The following is a 25,420-nucleotide window of genomic DNA, read 5'->3' on the forward strand; positions in this document are numbered from 1 at the left end:
TCCTGATGAAGAATTTTTGTTGATTTTTCCCCTCTTATTGGGGTATCAAGTATGCCAGTTTATGTCTTCACTAAGATCCTCATTGAAGATTTAGGAATGGAACTTCTAATCTTCCTAATTTGTATAGCTCTACCATAATCAGATGATTTATTTAGGGCAAATGTTTGTAGAATTTTATTAATAATGAAATTATGTATCAATTAAATTCTGATGCAATTTCTTGATTAGTACAGGTGTCAAAGGTTATGGGGAGAAGAATGAGGTTAGGAGGGAGATAGACGAGCAATGATTGAATGGCGGAGTGGACTTGATGGGCCGAATGGCCTAATTCTGATCCTATCACTCATAACCATATGACCTTATGAATTGAAAACACCAAGAACAAATAGCAATGAAATTATGCTTTGCAGCTGCATATTTTCACATATTTTTGTAACTGTAACAGTCTAACCAGTCTAAGCGTGAACATTTCTAGTCAGCCGATTGGTCCCATTTTAACACATCCACAGCTTTTAACATTGAAATCACGCAGAACACTAAGCAGTAACCACGGCTTTCAAAAATTATTAATAAGATAGAAAGCTCAATTCCATGTGATTCCTAGAATCCTAGTCTAAAGAAAGGTCTCGACCCGAAACGTTACCCATTCCTTCTCTAGAGATGCTGCCTGTCCGGCTGAGTTACTCCAGCATTTTGTGTTTATCTTCGATTTAAATCAGCATCTGCAGTTCTTTCCTACATATATAGATACCTGAAATATGATTATTTAGGCATAGTCAGTGGTTGATGTGATTTGAATTTAAAATGAACACAGCACGGTGGGCTTGCTGCGCCGGAGACCCGGGTTCTATCCAGACTACGGGTGCTGTCTATACAGAGTTTGTACGTTCTCCCTGTGACCGCATAAGTTTTCTCTGAGATCTTCAGTTTCTTCCCACACTCCAAAGACAAACAGGTTTGGTATAAGTGTAAATTGTCCCTAGTGTGTACAGAATAGTGTTAATGTGCGGGGATCGCTGGTCGGTGGGCCGAAGGGCCTGTTTCCGCTCTGTATCCCTAAACTAAAAAGATAAAAAGTTAGAAGAACTTGCAAGTATATAGGTGTCACACATGTCCTTTTCAGGATCTCCCAAGGAGTTTTAGAGTTAATTAAGTACTTCTTTTGAAGTGCAGTCATCATTGTAGCATAGGAAAATGAACTGTTTAATTCATATAGCAGGCAAATTGAAATGACTTCCACATGCCCAGTGTGTGCTGGGGATTGTGTATAAATATTTAATATTGTGCAAGTGAAGAATATGGACTCTGCAATTTACTATGGTTTAGAAAACCATTAATATGAAATCCACAACTGAATCTTGCAATTTACATGTCAACAAAATCCCTCACCAGAATTCAGTAATTTTGATTATTGTCATAATTTGTCATGAAGTATTCTGCATTTTTGAAATATCTTAATGAACACATTATTGCAGAACTACCTTGTCAAAAATATCACCCTCCTGACCAAATAATAAATCAAAGGCTGTATTGAACAGTGGTTCAGCTAGATTTGAAGATTGTATGGCAATATTCAAGGAATAAGATCTCTCACTCTCAGCTAATTGCTCTCATTGAAACATCACCAGACTAGCATGTATTTATGGCTGTACTTAGTCTTGTGTTGCATTTGCTCAAATAACAATTGGTACACCTTAGATACACAAAAAGCTGGAGTAATTCAGCAGGAGAGGCACCATTTCTAGAGAGAAGGAACGGGTGACGTTTCGGGTCGGGACCCTTCTTCAGTATACCTTATTGCATTAAAGAAATATCAATTATGGGAACATTTAATTCTATAAGAAGCATTTGAGGAGGAAATTTGACAAGGTCATGTATGTATATGCAGGTTAACCATAGTGGGCAGGATCTTGAACAATGCCAAGGCAGAGTATAGGAAGGAGATAGAGAGCTTAGTAATATGGTGTCAAGTCAATAACCTTCCTCAATGTCAGCTAAAGAAAGGAGCTGGTTATCGACTTCAGGAAGCATGGTGGAGTACACACCTAGTCTCCACTAAAATTGAGATGGTCAATAGCTTCAGGTTCCTAGGTGTCAATATCATCAATAATTTGACCTGGTCCAAACACATCAATGCTACGGTCAACAAAACACACCAACACGTTCTCATAAATCTAAGGAAATTTGGCATGTCTCCAATGGCTCATCAATTTCTGCAAATGCACCATGGATAGCACCCTATCCTTCTGCATCACAGGTTGGTGTGGCAACTGCTCTGTGCAAGATCACAATGAAGCGCAGAGAGCTGTGCTCTCAGCCCAGCCCATCACAAATCAACTTCACCCATCGACTCTATCTATACTTCACACTGCCTTGGGAAAGCAGCCAACATAATCAACAACCACTCATACCCCGATCATTCACTCTTCTCCCTTCTCCTGTCGGGCAGACAATGCAAACGCTCAAAAGCACGTACCGCCAGATTCACAAACAGATTCTTCCTTGCTATTATCAGAGTCTTCAATGCACCTTTCATATACTAATGATGTATTCACGAGTTTCCAATCTACCTCATTGCAGATTTTTTAAATCTGCATTTTCTCTGTAGCCGTAACACCCTATTTTGCACAACCTGTTATGTATGGTATGGTTTGCTTGGATAGCATGCAAAACAATTCTTGGTACACTTGTCAAATAAACCAATTCCAATAGCTATATTCAGTTGTGTTATTTTTCTGGTGTATAATTAATTCTCAGATGATTTCATTTCACTGAAATATAATGCAACACAAAAATGAAAATACAAAGACGGCATGTGTATGTTTATTAACATTGTCCACTTTAATTTGCGAGAACTCATCGGTGGGAAACAGAATAAATTTCCATTTAAATACACGATGTTAGCATCAAGTGCTTGGAGTTCAGGTGCATTATTAGTGTCAGTGTCTCCACTCTGCCCAGTAAAGCACATCCTAGAACAGCAACGTATTGCAATGACGTGTGCTCATCACTGAAGATGTCTCAGAAGTGACAAGATCAAAGATGGATCAAATAATTAATATTTTTATATGGATAATATATGTGCCTGTCAAGGCATACTTCCCATACAGCCGTTTTGTGCCTCTGAAAATAAGAGTGAATTTGTTTGGAACCAGCACTTTTGCAAATTTGACTACGTTCACTAATGTTAGGTTGAAACTTGTTAAAAAAAAAAGGAATCTTGGGGAACAGGCAATAATTAAGTAGGGCAATATATGTGCAAGACAAAATGGTTACAATCTTTGTGTTCTCACAATCTTACTGTTCGTCTTTGCAATTGGAAAAGTGCCACGTTAAATTTTATAATAATTCTTCATCAGGTAGCTACTGTAGCTGAAGTGCGTTGGTGCTGAAGGGGATACAATTTATAGTGACAAGGGTGATAATCAATTAGACTGTTTCAATCTGGATGGCATTAAGTTATGTAAGTATAGTTGCCAATGCCTCAATCGAAAATGCAATGATCGTTCTGTTGCTCTCAGACTTGAATTTTCAAGACCATATATAAAGCTTTAAAAGGTGTTACACAGGAAATCACTCAGCCAAGGGTATTAAGCTTTACCCCGGTCCTACAGGAGTATTCGAGATATGGCTGATCAAAGGTGGACTATACAGAACCTGCTTGCTGTCCTGATTGCATCGCTTGATTTATTTTCTCATAGCTCCTCCATTTTATGACTATCCATGAGAATACTTTGAAAACAGTCAATATTTCAAATGCGTTTAAACTATTTTTTTATTTGATCCTCTAACATGACATTACTCATTTAGGTACTGTCTGACATTTCAGAGTATTTCCACTTCAAACAACTTTCAGTTATTTGATGTATCTCACTTCCTTAATCTACAGACTGCAGAATTGTACAGGATGTGTAGGAAAGAACTGCAGATGCTTATTTAAATCAAAGGTAGACACAATATGCTGGAGTAAATCAGCAGGACAGGCAGCATCTCTGGAGAGAAGGAATGGGTGACATTTCTGTGCTGAAGAAGGGTCTCGACCCAAAAAACGTCACCCATTCCTTCTCTCCAGAGATGCTGCCTGACCCACTGAGTTTCTCCAGCATTTTGTGTCTACTGCAGAATTGTACATGTACTGTTTGTATGTTTGCAAATGACGCTACTGGTTTGTCTTTAAAGTTTGACTGAATGATATGTGCTCATCACTGAAGATCTCAGAAGAGACAAGATCAAAGGTGGATCGAGTAATTAATGTTTAGAAGGAAAATATATTTCCATGTCAAGGAATTTCCCACCAGAGTCTAATAAGAAGAAGTCGGGAGAGTTCTTCCTATTGAGTAGGTATGTAATCCTTAATTTAACTACAAAACCTAGTTCACATTTTTTGGACTCATTTCCTGCCTGCAATCAGCCAGGTTGAGAGATCGGATGACAGTTGGACAGGAACGCCTGCATAAGGAGGCATTATGAAGGCAAGAGCTTGGATTGATCATCGAGTGATATAGCACAGAAACAGGCCCTCAGCCCAACTTGCCTATGCCAAACAAGATGCCTCATCTACACTAGTTCCACCTCCCCACATCCCTCTAAACCTTACCTGAGAGGTAGGATCATAAGTAATGGGCTGTGGTGGGAGATGCAAGGAACATACATAAAATAGACAGCAAAAAGATGCAGAATGCTTGGACTGTGGCCCGGGGAAGCATTCCTACTCAAGTCAAGTCAAGAGAGTTTATTGCCATGTGTCCCAGATAGGACAATGAAATTCTTACTTTGCTTAAGCACAACAGAATATAGTAGGCATGAATACAGAACATATGTGTGTCTATATACCATTATATAAATATATATACACATCAATAAATAAGCAGGTAAAGTGCAAATAAACAGATAATGGTCTATTAATGTTCAGAGATTTGTTTCAGTTGAGTTTAATAGTCTGATGGCTGTGGCGAAGAACTCCTTCTGTCCATAGGCATTGGTGGAAAAACACGTTGGTAAGAGATTCGGCTGTTCTCATTTCCTTTCAGCCATTGGGTCTCCAGAGCTGCAGGGAAATCCAAACAGTGGCCATTAATTGCAAAACACAATTAACATTTGAGCCACATAACCATATCAAAATGTTTAAATTATTAATTTCTAATGAGTAGGTTGTCCCACTGCCATGACTGTTATAAATAAGACAATTAAAATTCCCTCGAGGGCCACCCACAAAGTGTACCACTTATTTTTATGCTTACAATCTACATAAATAATATATATTTTTCGGCCCAAATGGCCAATGTCTTTCACAGGGAGCCTCCTCTTACCTCTCCAAACATTTATCAGAGATAAGAAGAACTGTCTCAAAAAGGCAGCCAGCATCATCAAGGAATCAAGGACCCACAGCACCCTAGCCATCCTCTCATTTCACTCCTGCCATCGGGAAGAAGTTATAGGAATCTGTAAACTGTGACATCATTCAGGAACAGCTTTTTCCCCGCAATGATCAGGCAATTGAACACTACAAACACCAACTTAGAACTATGAACTGAATTGGTTGCACTTCAGGCTTTGTTTTGTATTATATTAGGTTTTTTAAAGTTTATTAATTTTTTTTGGATTTGTTTGTTGTTTATAAGGTTATCCATTGTGTATTGTGTTTACAAACCTGTTGTGCTGATGCAACTAAGAATTTCAGTGTTCTGTTTCGGTACATATGATAATTAAAAACCAATAACTAAAACTGTAAGAGTTTAGAAAGTTTCTTGTTATGACATTTTTAATTCATTGTTTCAGGCATCGCAGTGTAAAGTTCTACTTCAAGCATCTTTGTACTCATGTTATTGCACCCCATAGCCTGAGGGACAATGGCATGTTTTTATTTTGCAAAGATAGACAAGACCAAAAGGCACAAAAGGCAGCAGGACCTGGGATCTTGAACAAAAAATAAATTGCTGGAGAAACTTAACAGGTCAGGCAGTTTCTGTGGAGGGAAATGCACAACTCTTCCAACTATAGTGGTTGTAATATCCAGATAATATTCACTGTGGCACATTGGTAGCAGTTGTCACCAAGTCTGAAGGTTTTGATCTCAAGTCCCATCATCAAAGCTTTAACTCATTATCAAGGTTGATACACCAATGACAGACCTAGGAATTCAGCTCTGAAATATTAGATTGAAATCCTATTCTCCCTCAAGTAAACATAACAGTTTACAAGACATTATTCAAGAGCAGAGAAGTTCTCCAACATTATTAAAGCACATTATTCAATAGCATTGCTCCTTATGGGACTTTGCTGAGTTTCCACCATGAAAAGTGTGACTGCACTTCGAAAGTCAATTGCAGTTGTGAAATGCTATAGTCTTGGGGCTATGGAAGGAGCTACGTAAATCTTTTTGTGTACTTTGTTCTAACAAAATCTCATCGATCTGAAATATACTTCCATGGCACAGATGCAAAATGTATCTATTTTCTATTCATATAACCTGTTAACTATATCTAAGTATTCAAAAAAGTAGCTAAAAACAGCAAAAATAGAGTCACAAAGTATATTCAAACAATAAGATGTTTTTGAACAGAAATCACTGTTGTTCTGCAAGTGAACACAACTATTAATTTGCACATAAGGTTCACAAAGGGCAAATTAGACGAGATAATCAATTAATCGTTTTTCTGTTGAAGGAGAAATGTTAGGTAGGATAATTATCTACTCTTTGAACAATGCTGATGGAATCTTTACTTCCACTCCAATGATCAGGTTAATGCTTTGTCTTAAGAATAGCATCTCTGTGTCTTTACTACATTCCCTTAGCATTGCTAATGGTCAGTCAATTCTAAACAAACCGAAGGAAAGCATGTTGGTAAAAAAAAGCAAAATACTGCAGATGCATAAATTTGAACTGTGCTGAAGTCAGCCAGCATCTGTGAAGAAAGAAATAGATTTAAAATCGACACAAGAGAATGTCACTGGTTAATGATTTATTATCTTAAGTTAATTTGTTGCTGTTCAAATATCTTAATAGTTATATATTCTCAATGATGAAAGGCCATTTGGTCCAACTGGCTCATCACTTCATAAAAATCAATGTGCTTCTTGGCACACCATCTGTCATTACTCATCTTTATTAAACATTAATCTGTCAAATCTGCCTGACACGTGAGTGGGGGGAATGTAATATCATCCTTATTTTAAAACAGAATGAAAGGAAGCATGGTTATGCTAGTTGTGGGTGTCAGTAGGCTTGTAGGTGTTGGCTGCCAGCCTATACCTTGAGAAAGAGAAGACGGACCATGTGAAGCTGACAGCAGGGTGGAAATTGGCAGCAGAGACAATGTGAAAGCAAGAAGAGGGTAACAGAGTGTGATTGAAACAGAGAATGTTCATGCTCTATCTATCATATCTATCTATCTATCTATCTATCTATCTATCTATCTATCTATCTATCTATCTATCTATCTATCTATCTATCTATCTATCTCTAAAACTCTCGTCATGTTTGGACATCTGTCTGTCTGTCTGCATGCCTGCGATCGCAAGGAACTATGCCAAAGGGGTACACAATAGCGCAAAAGGTTTTGCACCACCTTACTCACCATTGACCTGTGGTTGTTTGTATCAAGTTTCGTTCAGATTGACGTTATATTTCACAAGTTATCACATTTTTAGGTTTATTAAATCCTCTTTAATAATCACTTCAACACTTCAGTGCTGGCAGTTGCAGCTATGACATCACAATGGGATCACACCTTGCGGTGCTCCCATTGAGGGTCTGTGGGTCCGAGAATTGCTTTCCCAGCCTCACATGCTGCTTCTTGTCTGTCAGGAAGCTGGTGATCCACCGACAAAGGGGTTCGGGCAGTCAACTTTGAAAGTTTGGAGTGCAGTAGCTCTGGCACAATGGTGTTGAATGGTACTTGCTGTGATTGCGAAACAATGAATGGATGAAGGGATTCAAAATAACATTAGTAAATTTGCAGATGACACAAAGCTGGGTGGCAGTGTGAACTGTGAGGAGGATGCCATGAGAGTGCAGGGTGACTTGGACAGGTTGGGCGTGTGGGCAGATGCATGGCAGATGAAGTTTAATGCAGATAAATGTGAGGTTATCCATTTTGGTAGCAAAAACAGGAAGGCAGATTACTATCTAAATGGCATCAAGTTGGGAAAAGGGGAAGTACAATGGGATCTGGGGGTCCTTGTACATCAGTCTATGAAAGTAAGCATGCAGGTACAGCAGGCAGTGAAGAAAGCAAATGGCATGTTGGCCTTTATAACAAGAGGAATCGAATGTGGGAGCAAAGAGGTCCTTCTGCAGTTGTACAGAGCCCTAGTGAGACCACACCTGGAGTATTGTGTGCAGTTTTGGTCCCCTAATTTGAGGAAGTACATTCTTGCTATTGAGGGAGTGCAGCATAGATTTACAAGGTTAATTCCCGGGATGGCGGGACTGTCATATGCTGAGAGAATGGAGCAGCTGGGTTTGTACACTCTGGAGTTTAGAAGGATGAGAGGCTATCTGATTTAAACATATAAGATTGTTAAGGGTTTGGACACACTAGAGGCAGGAAACATGTTCCCGATGTTGGGTGCGTCCAGAACCAGGGGCCACAGTTTAAGAATAAGGAGTAAGCCATTTAGAAAGGAGACGAGGAAACACTTTTTCTCACAGAGTGGTGAGTCTGTGGAATTCTCTGCCTCAGTGGGTGGTGAAGGCGGGTTCTCTGGATGCTTTCAAGAGAGAGCTAGATAGTGCTCTTAAAAATAGCGGAGTCAGGGGATATGGGGAGAAGGCAGGAACGGGGTGCTGATTGGGGATGATCAGCCATGATCACATTGTATGGCGGTGCTGGCTCGAATGGCCTTCTCCTGCACCTATTGTCTAATGACATGACTATGATATTTTATTGTCACATGTACCAAGGTACTGTGAAATGTTTGTTTTTGCATACGATACACAAAGAACGCAAAGAGTCGCCACTTATGTTTAGGAAGGAACTGCAGTAATTCGAGTATCACTGTACCTTAATTGGTACACGTGACAATAAACAGACCTTTGAAGGAACCGCAGATGCTGGTTTACACCGAAGATAGACACAAAATGCTGCAGTAACTCAGCAGGACAGGCAGCATCTCTGGAGAGAAGGAAAGGGTGACGTTTGGGTTGAGTCAGTCTGAAGAAGGGTATCGGCCCAAAACATCACATCTCTTGGGAGATGCTTGCTGTTTCGCTGAGTTACTCCAGCATTTTGTGTCTAGCCATGTATGTTTTCTGTTTTTCAAGCTTTTGTTGCATGCTATCCAGTCATCAGAAAGACAGTACATGATTACACTCCAGCCACTTACAGTGTATAGACACATGATAAGGGAATAACGTTTAGTGCAATGTAAATCCAGAAAAATCCGATCAAGGATAGCCCGAGCTTTTCAGGTATACATCAACCCAGAAAATGCAGCATCTTTTTTCTCCTTTCCACGCATCATCTGGACATACAGCAATGATTATTTCTTCTCTTGCACTGGTAGCATCTTCTGCACATGCTGCAATGGGCACCATGTCTGCGCCACCTGCCTGCCGCCGGGAGTGGGGGGGGGGGGGGGGGGGCGTGATTGACAGACGGCGTGCGCTCTAGCCCCACCCCGTGGTCGACCGACCCCGCCCACCCACACGCACTTGATTGGCTCAGCCTAGCCCCTCCCCTTGGCTCCTGTCAATCAACCCCCGCGCCGCGCCGCGCGACACCGGCCGTTCGTCAAGTTCGGTCGAATAGCAGCGGCTTGTGGATTAAATAAAAACTCCGAGAAAGCCGGCGGCTGTGTGAGCACATCTCGTCTCCCCTTAGAAACTCTACCCGTGAGGAGAAATGTGCCTGTACCGCGACATATAATCAAAGGCGGCGTTTGATTTGATACGCCTGCATTTCTTTCCAAACGAGATAAATTTTAAAAAAGGACTTTCCTATCGGATTCCCTTCGGTCCAGGTGGGTGTGCATGAGGTGCGGTTACTTCTATCGGCCTTACCTACTCTTGGTGCGGTTTACCGGCGGCCGTTGGCGTCCGACGAGCCCGCGCCGCGACCGCTCATGTCCCGCCCCTTTTGCCGACTCCCATTGGCTGAGCGGGTGCGTGACGCGGTCAGGGGGGGGGTCTGTGCCCGCTGATTGGCCGCTCGGCTGTCCATTAACCGGCCGCGGGGGGGGAGGAATGGGCAATGCGCATGCGTGCTTCCTCCCTTCCCCTCCCCCCCCCATGCTGGGATGCCTGTGGGTGCAGTTGGCAGGCGAGCTTGTTCCTGCTCGCTCGCCCGCCCGCTCGGTTGGCAACCCACGTAGAGTTGGCAGCCTCGGCCATCCTGCTGTTTCCTGTGTGCGGATACCTCCTTTTGTACTCCTACGAATTTTAACATTCCGCCAATATTCCTGCACTTGTGCGCCCGGAAGGAAAACCTGAAGTAAAACAAACCACTTGGTGTCAAAATTCCATTGATACTGTTGTGATGGTCGAACACATCCTGTGGAACTGCAATGTAAGATATTTGCTTTTAAAAAAAAATTGAAAATACCTCTGAACCAGTTTCTCTGCAAACCAGCAGTTCAACATTCGCCCACTTGTAGTGTTTTTCTTTCCATTTTTCTCCCGAGCGCAGCCTATGTGTATTTAACTGCTACGCTTGGCTTATCTGGTGAAAAGGAATTAGATTTTAAGATGGTTCATGTTGAACACCAACATTTCAAGTTCGTTATCTTGTGGCAAATCATATGATGATATAGACATTTAGCAAGGAAGTAACAGGTATGTAATTTGAGAGCAGTTTTTTTTGTTTGCTTTTTTTTAAGAAACAATATTATCTTGCCAAATAGTAACTTCAGAGTCTTCTGTTTGTTATCTCACCCGATGTGTCATCGGAAATCTGTAAGATAAAGTATGCTGTAGAACGAACTTGTGTGCCTTCAAATGTGATTTAAAATATCGGCTTCTTGACACACTTTGATTGTGGTCAAGACCAAAACGGGCACACCATAATTTAAACTGTTTTAAGAGCCCAAGTTTAAAGTCTCCCATTCTCCAAGAATGAAGATTGAGCACTCGAAAGTTGCTGCCGGGATTCCAACGCTTGTTAACGTTTTTTGTTTATAATAGAATGTTGTAAAAAAAATGTTTTTGTAATCGGTGGAATTTGTTGACATTGAGTTCTGAATAATGTCATTGGTGTTGCACTAAGGCATAACTATATGGTTACTTTATAGTTTGCATTTTGACAAAACACTCATTGATACAATGTTATTTATCATGATTTGTGCTAAGATGGGGGATTGTACAATACATATTTTCAGGTGGGTGAGATATCTGTTGGTTGTTTGGACAATATCAGTTAGGGAATTTGACGAGATGTATATTGGTACTGTATTTCGGCATTTATTTCAGTGGATCTTCTCGAGTAGATTATAGAAATGTCTTTGGGAAATACTGTTGTGATGCAGGGTGTGGAATAGTCTACATGGGGATCATGCAGTTACATCAAATCGATTTTAACATTTGCCTGATAAGGGACCTGACCATAGTAAGTGTTTTTAACTTATTTCTGGGAAAATATATGATTTATTTTGAAGGCATCTTGTTTCATTGTGCATATTTTGGTTTTGTGACTAAATCTAATGAGTGTTTATTTGATTTGTTTTGGAGAAGACCAAAAGGAAAGGGAAAACAGACTTTTTAAAGTTGAAAAATGACATGCTGTTATTCTTGATTTGAAATTGATTATTTATTTCTGTTCATTGTACCACATTAACCATGCAACTGTTTAGATATTAATTTAATATGAACATGAGGGATTTGCAGGGCTTGAAATGCAGGACAATATGACAGCTAATTGCTTACTGTTCCTAATGGATAATTCAATCATGATCCCTCGATCAAATGTTAAGTTTTGAACTTGCCATATATTAGGCATTACAACCTCAATACCAGCTCCCCCCCCCCCCCCCCCCCCCCCCCCCCCCCCCCCACCCCCGGCCCGGCCTGACTTCACGGTTAGTTAGTTGATGAATCGTCAAAATGTATTGTCCAAAGTCCTGTTGGTTGAAATTCTACTAAGGATTATGAACAATTTCTTTCAAATTAAGTAGATTTTAAGTTAGTGTGCTTTACAGGATACACTTTGGATTTGCTTTTTGATATAGTACAAGCTATTAGACTGCAGATTTGACATGTGATCTGTATATTGCGGAGATAAAGCAGAGCAATAATTTGAACTAAACTGTGTGCATAACTGTGTCTGAGTTGCTATTTACATTTGCAGATTTCAAAAGAACACATTTTGGAATTAATATAGGGATAGTTCTAAAATGATGATATTTTTTTCTGATGGTGTTCCTATATTATTTTTCACATGGATACAAGTACTTTTTTTTTCTCTACATACCAAACTCAACTGAGGGCAATGGGTGTTTATAATGTGATATTTGAATGCATAAGACTGTGGCAAGGATTATGCTGAATAAAAATAAATAGAAATGTGGGCAGAACAAATTGAATTTGCTTCCTTTTAAGTACTTTTTGAGGATAGTACCAGAAATTACTTTCAGAGAATTCAGGAGGTGTTGGGGTTAGAAAATTTGTTTCTGGTGTGGGTGCAGAGAGGTTAGAAACGAACATGACGATTGCCTGAGTGTATTTGGTTATGTGATCACTGATAATTGTTGCAATATGCGACTGTAAAAATAGTTAACATCTGTCGACATCTGCTGTGATATAAATTATGGCATTCAGGATGTTGCTAGATAGTGCAAGCATGTGGAATGAATTGGTTGATTTTTGCCGGTGTCATGTTACCCGTTTGTTTTGCATACTATTGTATTATTAGATTCATAGTTGTATGGCACAGAAACATGCCAATATCCTTCTAAAGAGATTAGTATACAAACTTAAAGCACACGGTATTGGGGGTTCAGTATTGATGTGGATAGAGAACTGGCTAGCAAACAGGAAGCAAAGAGTATGAATAAACTGGTCCTTTTCAGAATGGCAGGGAGTGACTAGTGGGGTACCGCGAGGCTCGGAGCTGGGACCCCAGCTATTTACAATATATATTAATGATTTGGACGAGGGAATTGAATGTAACATCTCCAAGTTTGCGGATGACACGAAGCTGGGGGGCAGTGTTAGCTGTGAGGAGGATGCTAGGAGGCTGCAAGGTGACTTGGATAGGCTGAGTGAGTGGGCAAATGCATGGCAGATGCAGTCTAATGTGGATAAATGTGAGGTTATCCACTTTGGTGGCAAAAACAGGAAAGTAGACTGTTATCTAAATGGTGGCCAATTAGGAAAAAGGGGAGATGCAACGAGACCTGGGTGTCATGGTACACCAGTCATTGAAAGTAGGCAAGTACACAAAAATGCTGGAGAAACTCAGCGGGTACAGCAGCATCTATGGAGCGAAGGAAATAGGCGACGTTTCGGGCCAAAACCCTTCTTCAGACTGGTGGGGGGGAGGGGTAGAAGGAAAGAAAAAGGCGAGAGGAGGAGGAGGAGCCCGAGGGCGGGGGGGCTAGCAAAACTGGGAGAATTCAACTTTCATGCCCCCCGGATGCAAGCAACCCAGGAGGAATATGAGGTGCTGTTCCTCCAATTTCCGGTGTTGCTCACTCTGGCAATGGAGGGGACTCAGGACGGAGAGGTCGGATTGGGAATGGGAGGGGGAGTTGAAGTGCTGAGCCACCGGGAGTTCAGGTAGGTTATTGCGGACTGAGCGGAGGTGTTCGGCGAAATGATCGCCCACCCTCCGCTTAGTCTCCCCGATGTAAATCAGCTAACATCTAGAGCAGCGGATGCAGTAGATGAGGTTGGAGGAGATACAGGTGAACCTTTGTCGCATCTGGAACAACTGCTTGGGTCCTTGAATGGAGTCAAGGGGGGAGGTGAAGGGACAGGCATTTCTTGCGGTTGCAACGGAAAGTGCCAGAGGAGGGGATGGGAGGGAAGGGAAGAATTGACAAGGAAGTTGCGGACTGAGCGGCCTTTGCGGAAGGAAGACATAGGGGGAGATGGGAAGATGTGGCGAGTGGTGGGGTCACGTTGGAGGTGGCGTAAATGGCGGAGGATTATTTGTTGTATTTGCCGGCTGGTGGGGTGACGGGTGAGGACTAGGGGGACTCTGCCCTTGTTGCGAGTGCGGGGATGGGGAGAGAGAGCAGTGTTGCGGGGTATGGATGAGACCCTGGTGCAAGCCTCATCTATGGTGGTGGAAGGGAATCCCCGTTCCCTGAAGAACGAGGACATTTCCAATGCCCTGGTGTGGAAGTCTCATCCTGGGAACAGATGCGGCGTAGGCGGAGGAATTGGGAGTAGGGAATGGAGTCTTTACAGGGGACAGGGTGGGAAGACGTGTAGTCCAGATAGCCATGTGAGTCAGTTGGTTTGTGGTGTATGTCGGTCAGAGGTCTGTCCCCTGCGATGGAGATGGTGAGGTCAAGGAATGGTAGGGAAGTGTCGGAAATGGTCCAGGTGTATTGGAGTGCCGGATGGAAGTTGGTGGTGGTGGATGAAGTCAGTCAGTTGTGTGTGGGTGCCGGAGGTGGCCCCAAAGCAGTCGTCAATGTAACAGAGGTAGAGGTCGGGGATGGGGCCCTGGTACGTATTGAACAAGGATTGTTCAACGTACCCGACAAAGAGGCAGGCATAGCTGGGGCCCATGCGTGTGCCCATAGCTACGCCTTGTGTTTGGAGGAAATGGGAGCAGTCAAACGTAAAGTTGTTGAGGGTGAGGACCAACTCCGCTAGGCGGAGGAGGGTGTCAGTGGCTGGGTATCGGTTGCTCCTCTGGTCGAGGAAGAACCGGAGGGCTTTGAGGCCATCCTGGTGGGGGATGGAGGTGTAGAGTGACTGGACATCCATGGCGAAGATGAGGGGGTGAGGGCCTAGAGAGTGGAATGCGCGGAGGCGGCAGAAAGTGTCTGAGGTGTCTAGAACATAAGTGGGAAGGGATTTGACCAAGGGGGATAGTATGGAGTCGAGGTATGTGGAGATGAGTTCGGTGGGGCACGAACAAGCAGAGACAATGGGTTTGACGGGGCAGCCGGGTTTGTGGATTTTGGGGAGAAGGTAAAAACGGGCCGTGTGGGGCTGGGGAACGATGAGGTTGGAAGCTTGGTGGGGCAGGGCGTGGGAATTGATGAAGTCGTTGATGGTGTTAGATATGGTGGCCTGGTGCTCGTCAGTGGGGTCATGGTCCAAGGGTAAGTAGGAGGAAGTGTCCGAGAGTTGGCGCATGGCCTCAGCTTTGTAGAGATCGACGCGCCAGACTACCACGGCAACCATTTCTTATAATGTCACTTTTAAAATCTGCTATTATCATTACAGGATTAGCAAAGGCAGGTTCAAGCAGGAAGAAATGCTTTGAGACTATTATATGTTCTCACATTAAGTGGAGTCATTAGTATAGTTGAAATGCTCTAACCTTTCTTGGTATAAAATGTAAAAGAATGATTACACGTAACAATCAACTAAAAAGTATCATAAAGGGTGAAGGTTGACTGAAAGTACATTAGCAAGAAATACAAAAGTCGTTCTACCATGCATAGTTATACATTTATTTAAAATAGAGCAGCAAACATTTTGGAGATGAGTGAGTGAAATTACAATGGCAAGTAAAAAAATTACTCCAGCATTAAAAAAAATTCCGTCTGTCACCTCTGTGGAGGACGTTACTAGTAGAGATGGAGGGAAATTTGTTATCTAATGATAGTGAGGGACTTCGTTATTAATATCATCAAAGGGAAAATAGATAAATTAAGGGAATTAAAATATGATAAATGCCCTGGAGCTATGGCCTGCATCCCATTGTTGTAAAAAAAAATGGCTACTGAATATGTGGATGCATTAGTGATCATCTTCTAAGATTCCTTGGACCTGGAACACTGCCAGCTGATTGGAATGTAGTAAATGTAATGCTCATATTTAGGACGAGAGAGGGAACTAGAGTAGAAAAGATAATGCAGTTGCTGGAAATCCAAAACACGCAATCCTGAAAGCACTTACAACTTGAGCAAAGTTTACTTTTCTAGTCAAACACCATTCATCGGAACAGCAAAACTGAGAAAACGAGTCTTTGATTGTGGATAGAGGCAGAAATGGTGCCTGTGATAGGGTGCAGAACAAAGTTGATAATTGCTTTAAAAAAAAAAAGCCCCAGCTAGAAATAGAAGGAAACGCATTGAAACAGAGATACTGTTGCAACTGTGGAGTGGGAGGGGCAAGGGTGGTTATCTATAGCTAATAATTTAATATGTAGGAAAGAACTGCAGATGCTGGTTTAAATCGAAGGTAGACACAAAATGCTGGAGTAACTCGTGGGACATGCAGCATCTCGGAAGAGAAGGAATAGTCGACGTTTCGGGTTGAGACCTTGCTTCAGACTGATGTCGGGGAATTGGGACCACCAATCTTTCCAAATGAGGCAGAGGTTCACTTGCACCTCTTCCAACCTCATCTACTGTATCCGCTGTTCCAGGTGTCACCTTCTGTACATGGGCTAGACCAAGCACAGCTTGCCGATCATTTCGCTGAACACCTCCGCTCAGTCCACCTTAACCCTACCTCATCTCCTGGTTGCTCAGTGCTTCAACTCTCCCTCCCATTCCCAATCTGACATTCCTGTCCTGGGCCTCCATTGTCAGCGAGGCCCAGTGCTAATTGGAGGAACAGCACCTCATATTTTGGTTGGGTAGCTTACACCCCAGCGACATGAACATTGACTTCTCTAACTTCAAATAGCCGTTGCTTTCCCTCTCTCTCCATCCCCTCCCCAGTTCTCCCCACCAGTCTTACTGTCTCCAACTACATTCTATCTTTGTCATGCCCACTCCCCTGACATCAGTCTGAAGAAGGGTCTAGACCTAAAACATCGCCCATTCCTTCTCTCCGGAGATGTTGCCTAATAATTTAATATGCTGCTGGAGGGTTGCAATATAATAAGATAAAGGATTAGTTGCTGCTCCTCAAGTTTGCATTGGACACTGTTGGAGTAAAACAAGGAAGCGAAGAGGTCAGAATGAGAAGAGGATGGAGAACTGAAGTGAGAGGCAATTAGAAGCTTGCAGTTCTCTTTCTGGACTGAAAAGTAGCATTCTGCACAGAAGAATCCGTAATTGTGGTCGGCTCCGGGCAGGGCATGTGGGAGAGATTGGCGGCAGTCACGCGTGTCCCAGACCGCACCCCTTGACCCCGGCGGCCTGCGGCATACCTTACTGTAGGGCCGGGTTGGCGGCTGCAGACATCAGGTGTCTCGAGGCTGCGCGAGTCGGGAGAAATCCTAAATCCCAAATTTGGATCATCGGGGTCACCAATGTAGCCGCACCAAACGTGGTGCATAAACAAAGGTAGACAAACATGCTGGAGAAACTCAGCGCGTGAGGCAGCATCTATGGAGTGAAGGAAATAGGCAACGTTTCAGGTCGAAACCCTTCTTCAGACGGTTTGTAGCTGTCTGAATAAACAGTTGCTTTATTCAGGTTTTACATGCAAGTTTGGTCAACTAACATAATTGTCATTGCTGCTGTAGCTGAACGAGGATGTTGTCTCGAGCTCAGCTACCTGTCGATATGCTTATGTAGCAAGACACTCCCTTTAACCCATGACGTCACGCGACAGCTCTCGTAACCAATGATGAGGGTTCGACCGTAAGTGGTCTGTCTATCAGCTGACGCCACAATAAATATACTATATATGTGTGTGCGTGTCTATCTATCTATCTCCTTCCCAAAGGAATAATTCTCTTTACTATCACAAGAAGGTGACCTGCCAGTATGAATCTGAAATTCTCGAGTAAGCGGATTAAATTTAATGTAACGTTTTGATACCTGATTGATCTTCCAATAAGAAGCTTTAGAAAAAGGATGAAGTTGTACATCGAACAATACTATTACACTGCTTAAATGGAAGTAAGCAGGAGAACTAAAATTAAGGAACAAATTGTCGTCAAGATTTGTCCAAACTTTGTAAGTCTTGAAGGCTCCAGGTGTATGTAGATGTATAATTTATTGTATAAAATATTTTGAGTGCTTCAGATTATACATCCTTGCATTTGAGCAGTTTCACCACAGTCATATGTCTACATTTCACATTTATGATTTTAATGCACCATGTCTGCTGTGTACCATTCACAAGGTGATGGTAATTCCTAATCTGGTATGAATTTTCATTAAGTTGTATATTGTCACTCTTTCTACGCAATAGGTTGATATAGAGTCACTTCTGTGTGTGACAGTTTTACATTAGAGTAAATATGAACTTATTGTTATTTATGTTTGGTTACCAGTTATTTTTATTTTGGCAGGGGAGATGCATATAGAGAAAGGGAACAGTGAGTGCAATGCCATATTTATTTAATAATGCCATTGTTTTGTTTGTTCATATGCATCTTATCAAATCTGTTATTTGAGTGCTTTGTGGATTTAAGTTTGTTTGTGATGGAGGTAGAATATCTAGTTCAGTAATTTAATCCGTTTTCAAACTTTTAAGATGGGAGATTATCTTTCCTGCTTTTGTACTAAATTATTGGAATAGTGTAACAGAATTGCAAGTTCAGTTAAAGCTTAGATGTGTTGGATTGCCAGTTATTCAATTTGTTTGCTAATAAAATTGGTCGATAATCTTTTAATGGACCTTTTTTTATAGAGGTAAGAAAAATGAAAGTGAACCAAATGTTTTCTTGGGTCTTGCCTCCATATCCATTTTTCTCAAATATTGATTCAGATGGCCCATTCTAATTCAAATCTAGTACTGTTGGAGTCTTGGTTTGAATCAGTAATATATTGCCAGTAAAATAATATTCTTGAAATATTCCAATCCATATCGCCGTGACATGAATCCAATATGCACATTTTTTTTCTCTGCTTTTTTTCGTGACAATTCTCGTCAAAACAATTCCATGGCTCTATTTCAGAGATTCTTCTGCTGTTAAGGTTAACATTTTAATTGATAATCAAAAAGCTACAAATGTTGGAAATCCAACCAAAAACCGAAAATACTGCAAGCATTGTGCAGATCGGGAAATTTGATCAGTGTAACCTGCTGAATATTTTCTATTTAACTGTCATGGTGTAAAGCCGATTTTCAACTCGTCTTTCAATTCATTATCTTTCAATTATACTTTATTGTCACATGTACTTATGTACAGTGAAATTCTTTTTGCATACAATTCAGTAAAATCTTGCTATACATAAGCACAGTAAAACCCAAGTACAAGAATGTAGGAATAGTAGATTACAGTGAGGCAGTACATGAGTCGCCACGTTTCAGATGCTTTATTGTATCTTTCAAGTTTCGAAGTTCTTAAAAATCTAGTCTTAGCTTGGGCTTAACGACCCGTTTGTCTTGGCGGCAGCACTGTGTTGAAGTTGCTATGGTTGGCCAAGCCTTGCAATGATGATGGTGTCCTCGACTGGCACGACGTACTACTGCAAGCCGTGGCCAATCCACACACCCTTCTGACCTCTTGTGGCCTCGAGCAGCGCCTGATGCAAGCAATTCCCGCGGCTTTAACAGCTTCCAGCAGCCCACTATGCAGACACACCAACCTGCAAACATGCCATCCCTCGCCTCCCACAGCTAACCTTGGAACCCCCCCAGAGTCCCTCCAAGGTCACAGGAGGTGAGCCACTTACCTGCACCAATCACCCCTGTCCGTCCCCATCTGTTACATTGCACTTTCATTAACAGTGTTGTGAGGATACGGTAGAATACCCCCAATCCTTGAAATTGGGAATAAAACAAGGTGCAGAAAACACTTTGTCTAACAGCATTTGTGGGGCAAAAAGATGCAACATTTCGGGTAATCTGAATTGCCAGAAATATTGATTTTTGTTTTCTCATTCTGCAGATGCTGTCTGACTTTGTTGCTAAGGAAGGATTTTTTTCTGTGGATGCCATTTGTCCTGTAGTTTAGCCAAGTAGCATTCTTCATATGAGGCTAATGTGGAGTATAATTTGATAAACTTTTTTATCAAATTAGCAATTTCTTGCATTTGTGTTATTTTACTCGTCAAACAATTTGTACTTTTTCATTACAAGGCACGGCATAAACTGATTCCAAATGAGTATTGAATAGTTTGATGTGATGTTACATGTCAGTTGATCCTGGCATCAACAATACACATCAACAGTTTGCCAAAGCTTCAGGTTTATTGTCAAATGATAGCACTTGAGGTGTTATAAATTAATACTTGCTTTGCATTGTAAGAGATCCATCTTTGAATAATTTTTGAAAGTTAACCATTTCCCCCAAAATGATTAATTAAAAAATTAGAATTGTGTCATTGGTATTTTAGTCCTGTTTAACCTTGGGGATGGGGATTTGCGATATCAGAAATGTGCCGTTAGATGTGGGAATTTGAGTAGCCAAGCAAAGTATCTCTTAAGAACAGTGTGCAAGAAAATATCTGGCAAAAAGATTTTGGATAACTGCTGCAGCATTACACCATTGCTAGCAGGTACAGGTGAGTTGATGTGGCCGTGAACAATCAGACAGCAGCTTCCCTAACTGTCATGTATAATTCTGTGTATTGTCACTGGTAGCTGAAGAAACTGCTATCTTTAGTAACTATTCTCTTGCTGCGTGACTCTTTCTTACCACATTTTGAGTGCTAAAGTGGAGATCAGGTGTACAGGGAATAAAATATCTCAATTTCACAGTTACCAAAGACCTTGTGGGCACATTATCACAAACCTGTGACAGCCTGAGAGTTATAATTATGGATTAAAAATAGACCCACTCTGCACTTGGAAACAGAATTCTATTCCAGCAAAGGTGAAAAATCTGAAACGCCTGCAAAAGAAGAATAGGGTTTCTCTTTAAAAATTAAGTTGTATCTAAGTTATGGTGTTTATTCTGAGATCTTTATTGGAACTGTGATGCTCTTTCAAATGAATGGTAAATATGATGTGTGGGTAACAGGCATAGGAATTAAGAAGGATCCTGTTCTGATCATTTATGACATTGCATTGGGTCCTTGCAATTGGTTTTGGAAAGGAATCGGGAAATGCTTATAACTGCTTTACGCAGTCATTGGTACACAGCCCAAGGTGAGTCCAAGTCAATTGTACCAAGAGTGAGACAATATTCTTTGGCGACTGGCCTGCAGATTTTACTCCATTTCCTTCAGCATTAAATCTGAATATTTGTTGGGAATCTGATATGAATTAGCTGGATTTAATAACCAAAGTGAAAGTTGAGAATATGGAAGTGGTGTTCCCGCTTGACAGTAGACAAAAACCTGCTCACCAGCTGTGAGGTGCTCTTGGTATTACTGCACATGAAACTGGTATGGCGCGTATTCTTCCACTATGTCTCCTCCGTCACATGACCCATCTATCGTTCTGTCTGCCACTTCAGAATGGGTCTCCAGAGAAAAGATGGTGGGGCATATGTATCCAATATGGCTGGACTATGCAAACACCATATGTTGCAATGTGCTGAGGCTGTAATATGTCCCTTGTATTGCAAATGATCGGCTTGTTCTTGTTGTAATATGATCAATTAATTCAATCTATCGTGTCGTGTAACTTGCCTTTTGTAGGAAACATACCTTTGACCAAAAGTCCATCAGGCAGGCAGTGTGAAATATCAAGATAGCTCTGTGCAAAAAGGAGATAGTATATCTTGTGGGATGGTCCCTAGAGCAAACCAGCAAAGTTATTTTGCAGAATGCTTTATCGCAATAACACTCAAAGTAGAAGCACCGACCATGCTTGGCAGATGATGGGAGGGACCCTCCTCGTGAGAACCTACAAGCACAGTTCTTGCCTCCCTCTCATCATTGCTCTGCTCTGGTTGTGGTTCAGATGTGATGATCATTCATCTATTTGTGGACTGTTTTTATCACAAAGGTCTGGAAATGGATGTAGTGGCCTTTGAGGTTTGCCTCGAGCAGCAGCATTACACAGGAGCTATACTCTGGAGGCAGTTTTCAAGTATGTAGAATGTAGTAAACAAAACTGCTGCTGGAAGATCATCAGTGAAAGATGCACTTTGGTCTGAATGAAGGTTGTTGCCCTTTCAATGTAAGCAGATGCAAGTGAATGCCGCTGAATGGCGCACTCCAAGGTGCATGAGGTACATACTGAGGGAACCACGGAAGGAAGGAAGAGGAGAGTTGCGGCATCACACTCACACTAACCACCCCCCAAACACACATGGGCGGAGGGGCTGAGGGAGACGGGGTGGAGAGGGGGAGAGGGGGGGGGAGGGAGAGGGGGAGGATCAGAGTGGGGGGGGAGTGGAGGGAGGGGAGAGTGGGATGGGAGGAGGGGAGGGTAAGAGTGTGGAAGAGGCAGAGATGGGCAGGGGAGAGATCAGTGGGAGGGGTTTGGGACAGGGGGGCTATGAGAGAATGGGGGAGAGGAGAGAGGGAGGGGATGGAGGGGAGGGAAAGGGGAAGAGAGTGGAGGGAGGGGGATAAAGTACATTTGTGGGAGAGGGGAAATCTGGTTCTCATCTTGCCCATTTTAGTGGTGGAAGAGCTAGAGCTGGGTAGGGGAGAGGTGGGGGAAAGGGAGGAGGAGAGAGGGGTGCAGGAGGGGGTGAGAAGGTGGGGGGAGGGAAGAGGAGGGAGAGGGAGGTAAATGTATCCTGATCAGGAATTACAGTATATTATGAATAAAGTACATTTGTGGGAAGAACTCTTTCTCATCTTGCCCATTTTCACAACTCTTTTTGGGAGATGATTCAATCCCAATATTTTTTCCTACTTTCACCGCCATTCACAATACAATACGGTTTTATTCGTCACATTTACTGTATTTTCAAATTTCATTATAGAACAGAGTTGTGTGAATATTGAGGAATAAAGATTGAATTACAATGATTTGTATATGCTCTTTGAGGAATATGGAAAGATATATACGAGGAAACTTGTGTAGGAAGGAACAGCGGATGCTGGTTTAAACCCAACATAGACACAATGCTGGAGTAACTCAGCAGGCCAGGCAGCATCTCAGGAGAGAAGGACTAGGTGACGTTTCTGGTCGAGACCCTTCAGAAGTCTCAGGAATCTGAAGATGGGTCTTGACCTGAAACATCACCCATTCCTTCTCTCCAGAGATGTTGCCGGTCCCATGGAATTACTCCATCATTTTGCATCTAAGGGAAATGTATTTTTTATAAAGGTTGTGATATATTTTCAATAATGCTTTTCAGATAAAATTGTATCCACAAAGTTATTTAGTCTGGAGAATGCACAGGAATTTTAAAGTAGAATTATTCTTGCCTAGTCATGTATTTGAGAACATAGCATATTATTATGTTTTATTTTAACTGTCTTTGAACGGATTATACAAACTCGGTTTTTATCTAAGGTAGACAAAAATGCTGGAGAAACTCAGCGGGTGAGAGAGCATCTATGGAGCGAAGGAATCTAATTCATTGATGGCTTCCTATTGTCAATATCAAAGTAAAATGTAATTTATGAAAAAATCATTTTTAGTCTATATGCAGAACCACGAGCACATTGGTTCTGACTTAGCTTTTTTTATGATTACTTTATTTACAGTTGCAAGAAAGCATGTACGTGAAGAAAATCATGAATTTTTATATCAGTTTTGGGGAGCGTTGGAAATCTTTAAATTTTGATTTCATTCAACATCCAGTATTCCTGTTTATATACTGTACGTGCTAGTTTCAGTTATTTTCTATCGGTAGAATGATTGAAACTATTAGGGTGTATGGCTCATTTGTAAGATTCACTTCATTACCCTCGACTGTCTCATTACATGCAAATAGAAAAAAAACGTTTTTAGAAAGATCCCTTGCAGTTGCAAATACATTCTTTATTCTTTCAATGTAAATCTTGTGTTCTGTAGTAGAAAATAGATTGAAATTACCATTTATTCAAATGACAGAATGGAGAACAAGTGTCTTCTTCTTCCACACACATTCGCACTTTAATGAAAGCTTAACTGTGCACATTGGTATGTATATTTTATTTGAAATCCATTGCAGTAGCATTTCCTGGCTCCAGGTGGATTAAAAAATGTTTACAGTACAGGTACGGGTTTTCCCTCCTTTCAGTCTCGAGAGTGATTGTTTTGAGGTTTTGGAGCAGGGTTTAATTTTAAAACCATATGCCACAATTTCTTCCACCTGTGTACTCATAATTGCAAATGAGTACAGTTTACCGTAACTGCAAATGTGGCATTTCAGCAGCAAAATTAACAGAGCAAGTTGTCGTCTTTAGCTGATCCTTCACCTCAGGGTGACAAGACTACCTGCCAGCCTGTCTGTTCATGGCACGTGTGTCAGAAGGAACTGCAGATGCTGGTTTAAACCGAAGCTAGACGCATTGCTGGAGTAACTCAGCGGGACAAGCAGCGTCACTGGAGAGAAGGGATAGGTGACATTTTGAAGAAGGGTCTTGACCCAAAAAGTGACCAATTCCTTCTCTACAGAGATGCTGCCTGTCCCGCTGAATTACTCCAGCATTTCGTGTCTATCGGGTCATGGCATCTCTTGTCCCTCTGGATTGGTTTGTGACGTTGTGTGCTCCTTCCAGCGTTTACGCTGCACTTCCTGGCTTGTGTTTCTTAATACCTTTCTGGATGATTTTTGTCTACTTGGGGTAGCCATGGGCCAGGTATTCCTGATGATATTGTATTTATTTTCCCAGAGGGATTGAGAACATCCAAGAATCCTTTACCTATTCGGGGTGTCCTGACAGAGCTCTGGATGCTGACTATTTTGGGAATTTGGTCGTGGGCTTGTGAATGACATGGCCTGTCCAGCAGAGGTGATGAATGTAGTTAGGACCTGAGACTCGTAGTGTCAGCCTGGGTGAGTTTACTCACACTTATCCACCTTAACATCCCAGTGAATTGGTGGATTTTGTAGAAACTGAATTTGTGGTACATTTCCATTACCTGTGGTCTTGCTTTCTTTTTATGCGAAACAGGGCTGCACAGTTTCCTTGAAGCATTGGTGATATATTGGATCAAGAGCTTTCTGCTTTCATTGTTCCCAAGATGTGGAAGTAGTCAAGGTTCCTGGTTCTCACAATGAACTTTTATTATTGGGAAGTTTTAATGGACTGCAGGGGAAGTTGGCAGAGAATCTTTTGTTTATGAATGAGGAGCATGAGACTTTAATGAACATAGTTAATGATGGTGTTATGCTTCTGAATGTTTAAAAATCCAGGTGTTATCTGTGCACTACAGTTTGACACTATCGGGGTGACCTTCTGAAGAGGAGGCAATGTAGGTTGAGATTTTCCTTTAGTATTGTAGTTGAGTTCTTTCCAAGTCAATCATAAGTAACATTTGTGAAATTAATTTTGGTTTCTTTAAGAAGAAGCCAGACTTGCTTGATGAGAATGATCAGGAGATTCAAAAGCTAATTATCTGAAAACATAAGTCTCTCCTGGATTGGAAACTTCACCTGCCTCGAGGGGAAAT

General features: G+C 41.7%; 1 protein-coding gene and 1 long non-coding RNA gene across 7 annotated transcripts in view; one reads left to right on the top strand and one right to left on the bottom strand.

The window, feature by feature from the left end:
- Positions 1-3,757: 3,757 nt before the first annotated feature.
- On the bottom strand, positions 3,758-10,094 carry LOC129712751 (uncharacterized). Its single transcript, XR_008726124.1, has 2 exons — positions 10,004-10,094; positions 3,758-5,047 (listed from the first exon to the last, which is right to left on the bottom strand). It is a non-coding gene; the product is annotated as an uncharacterized LOC129712751 (long non-coding RNA).
- Positions 9,686-25,420, top strand: part of glceb (glucuronic acid epimerase b) — a 55,200-nt gene continuing 39,465 nt past the window's right edge. For 2 of the 6 annotated variants that reach the window (XM_055661452.1, XM_055661451.1), the window contains exon 1: positions 9,686-9,963. Coding sequence is in view for 1 of the 6 variants with exons in the window: in XM_055661450.1 (XP_055517425.1) it covers positions 10,507-10,508 (2 nt within the window). In the remaining 5 variants the exon portion in view is untranslated. Of the gene's footprint in view, positions 9,964-10,233; positions 10,509-10,619; positions 10,775-25,420 lie in introns of those variants that run through there. The other 4 variants (XM_055661454.1, XM_055661453.1, XM_055661450.1 and 1 more) reach the window with 3 other exon arrangements.

The sequence above is a fragment of the Leucoraja erinacea genome, chromosome 33, assembly GCF_028641065.1.
Source record: "Leucoraja erinacea ecotype New England chromosome 33, Leri_hhj_1, whole genome shotgun sequence".
In the NCBI taxonomy this organism is placed as follows: Eukaryota; Metazoa; Chordata; class Chondrichthyes; order Rajiformes; family Rajidae; genus Leucoraja; species Leucoraja erinaceus.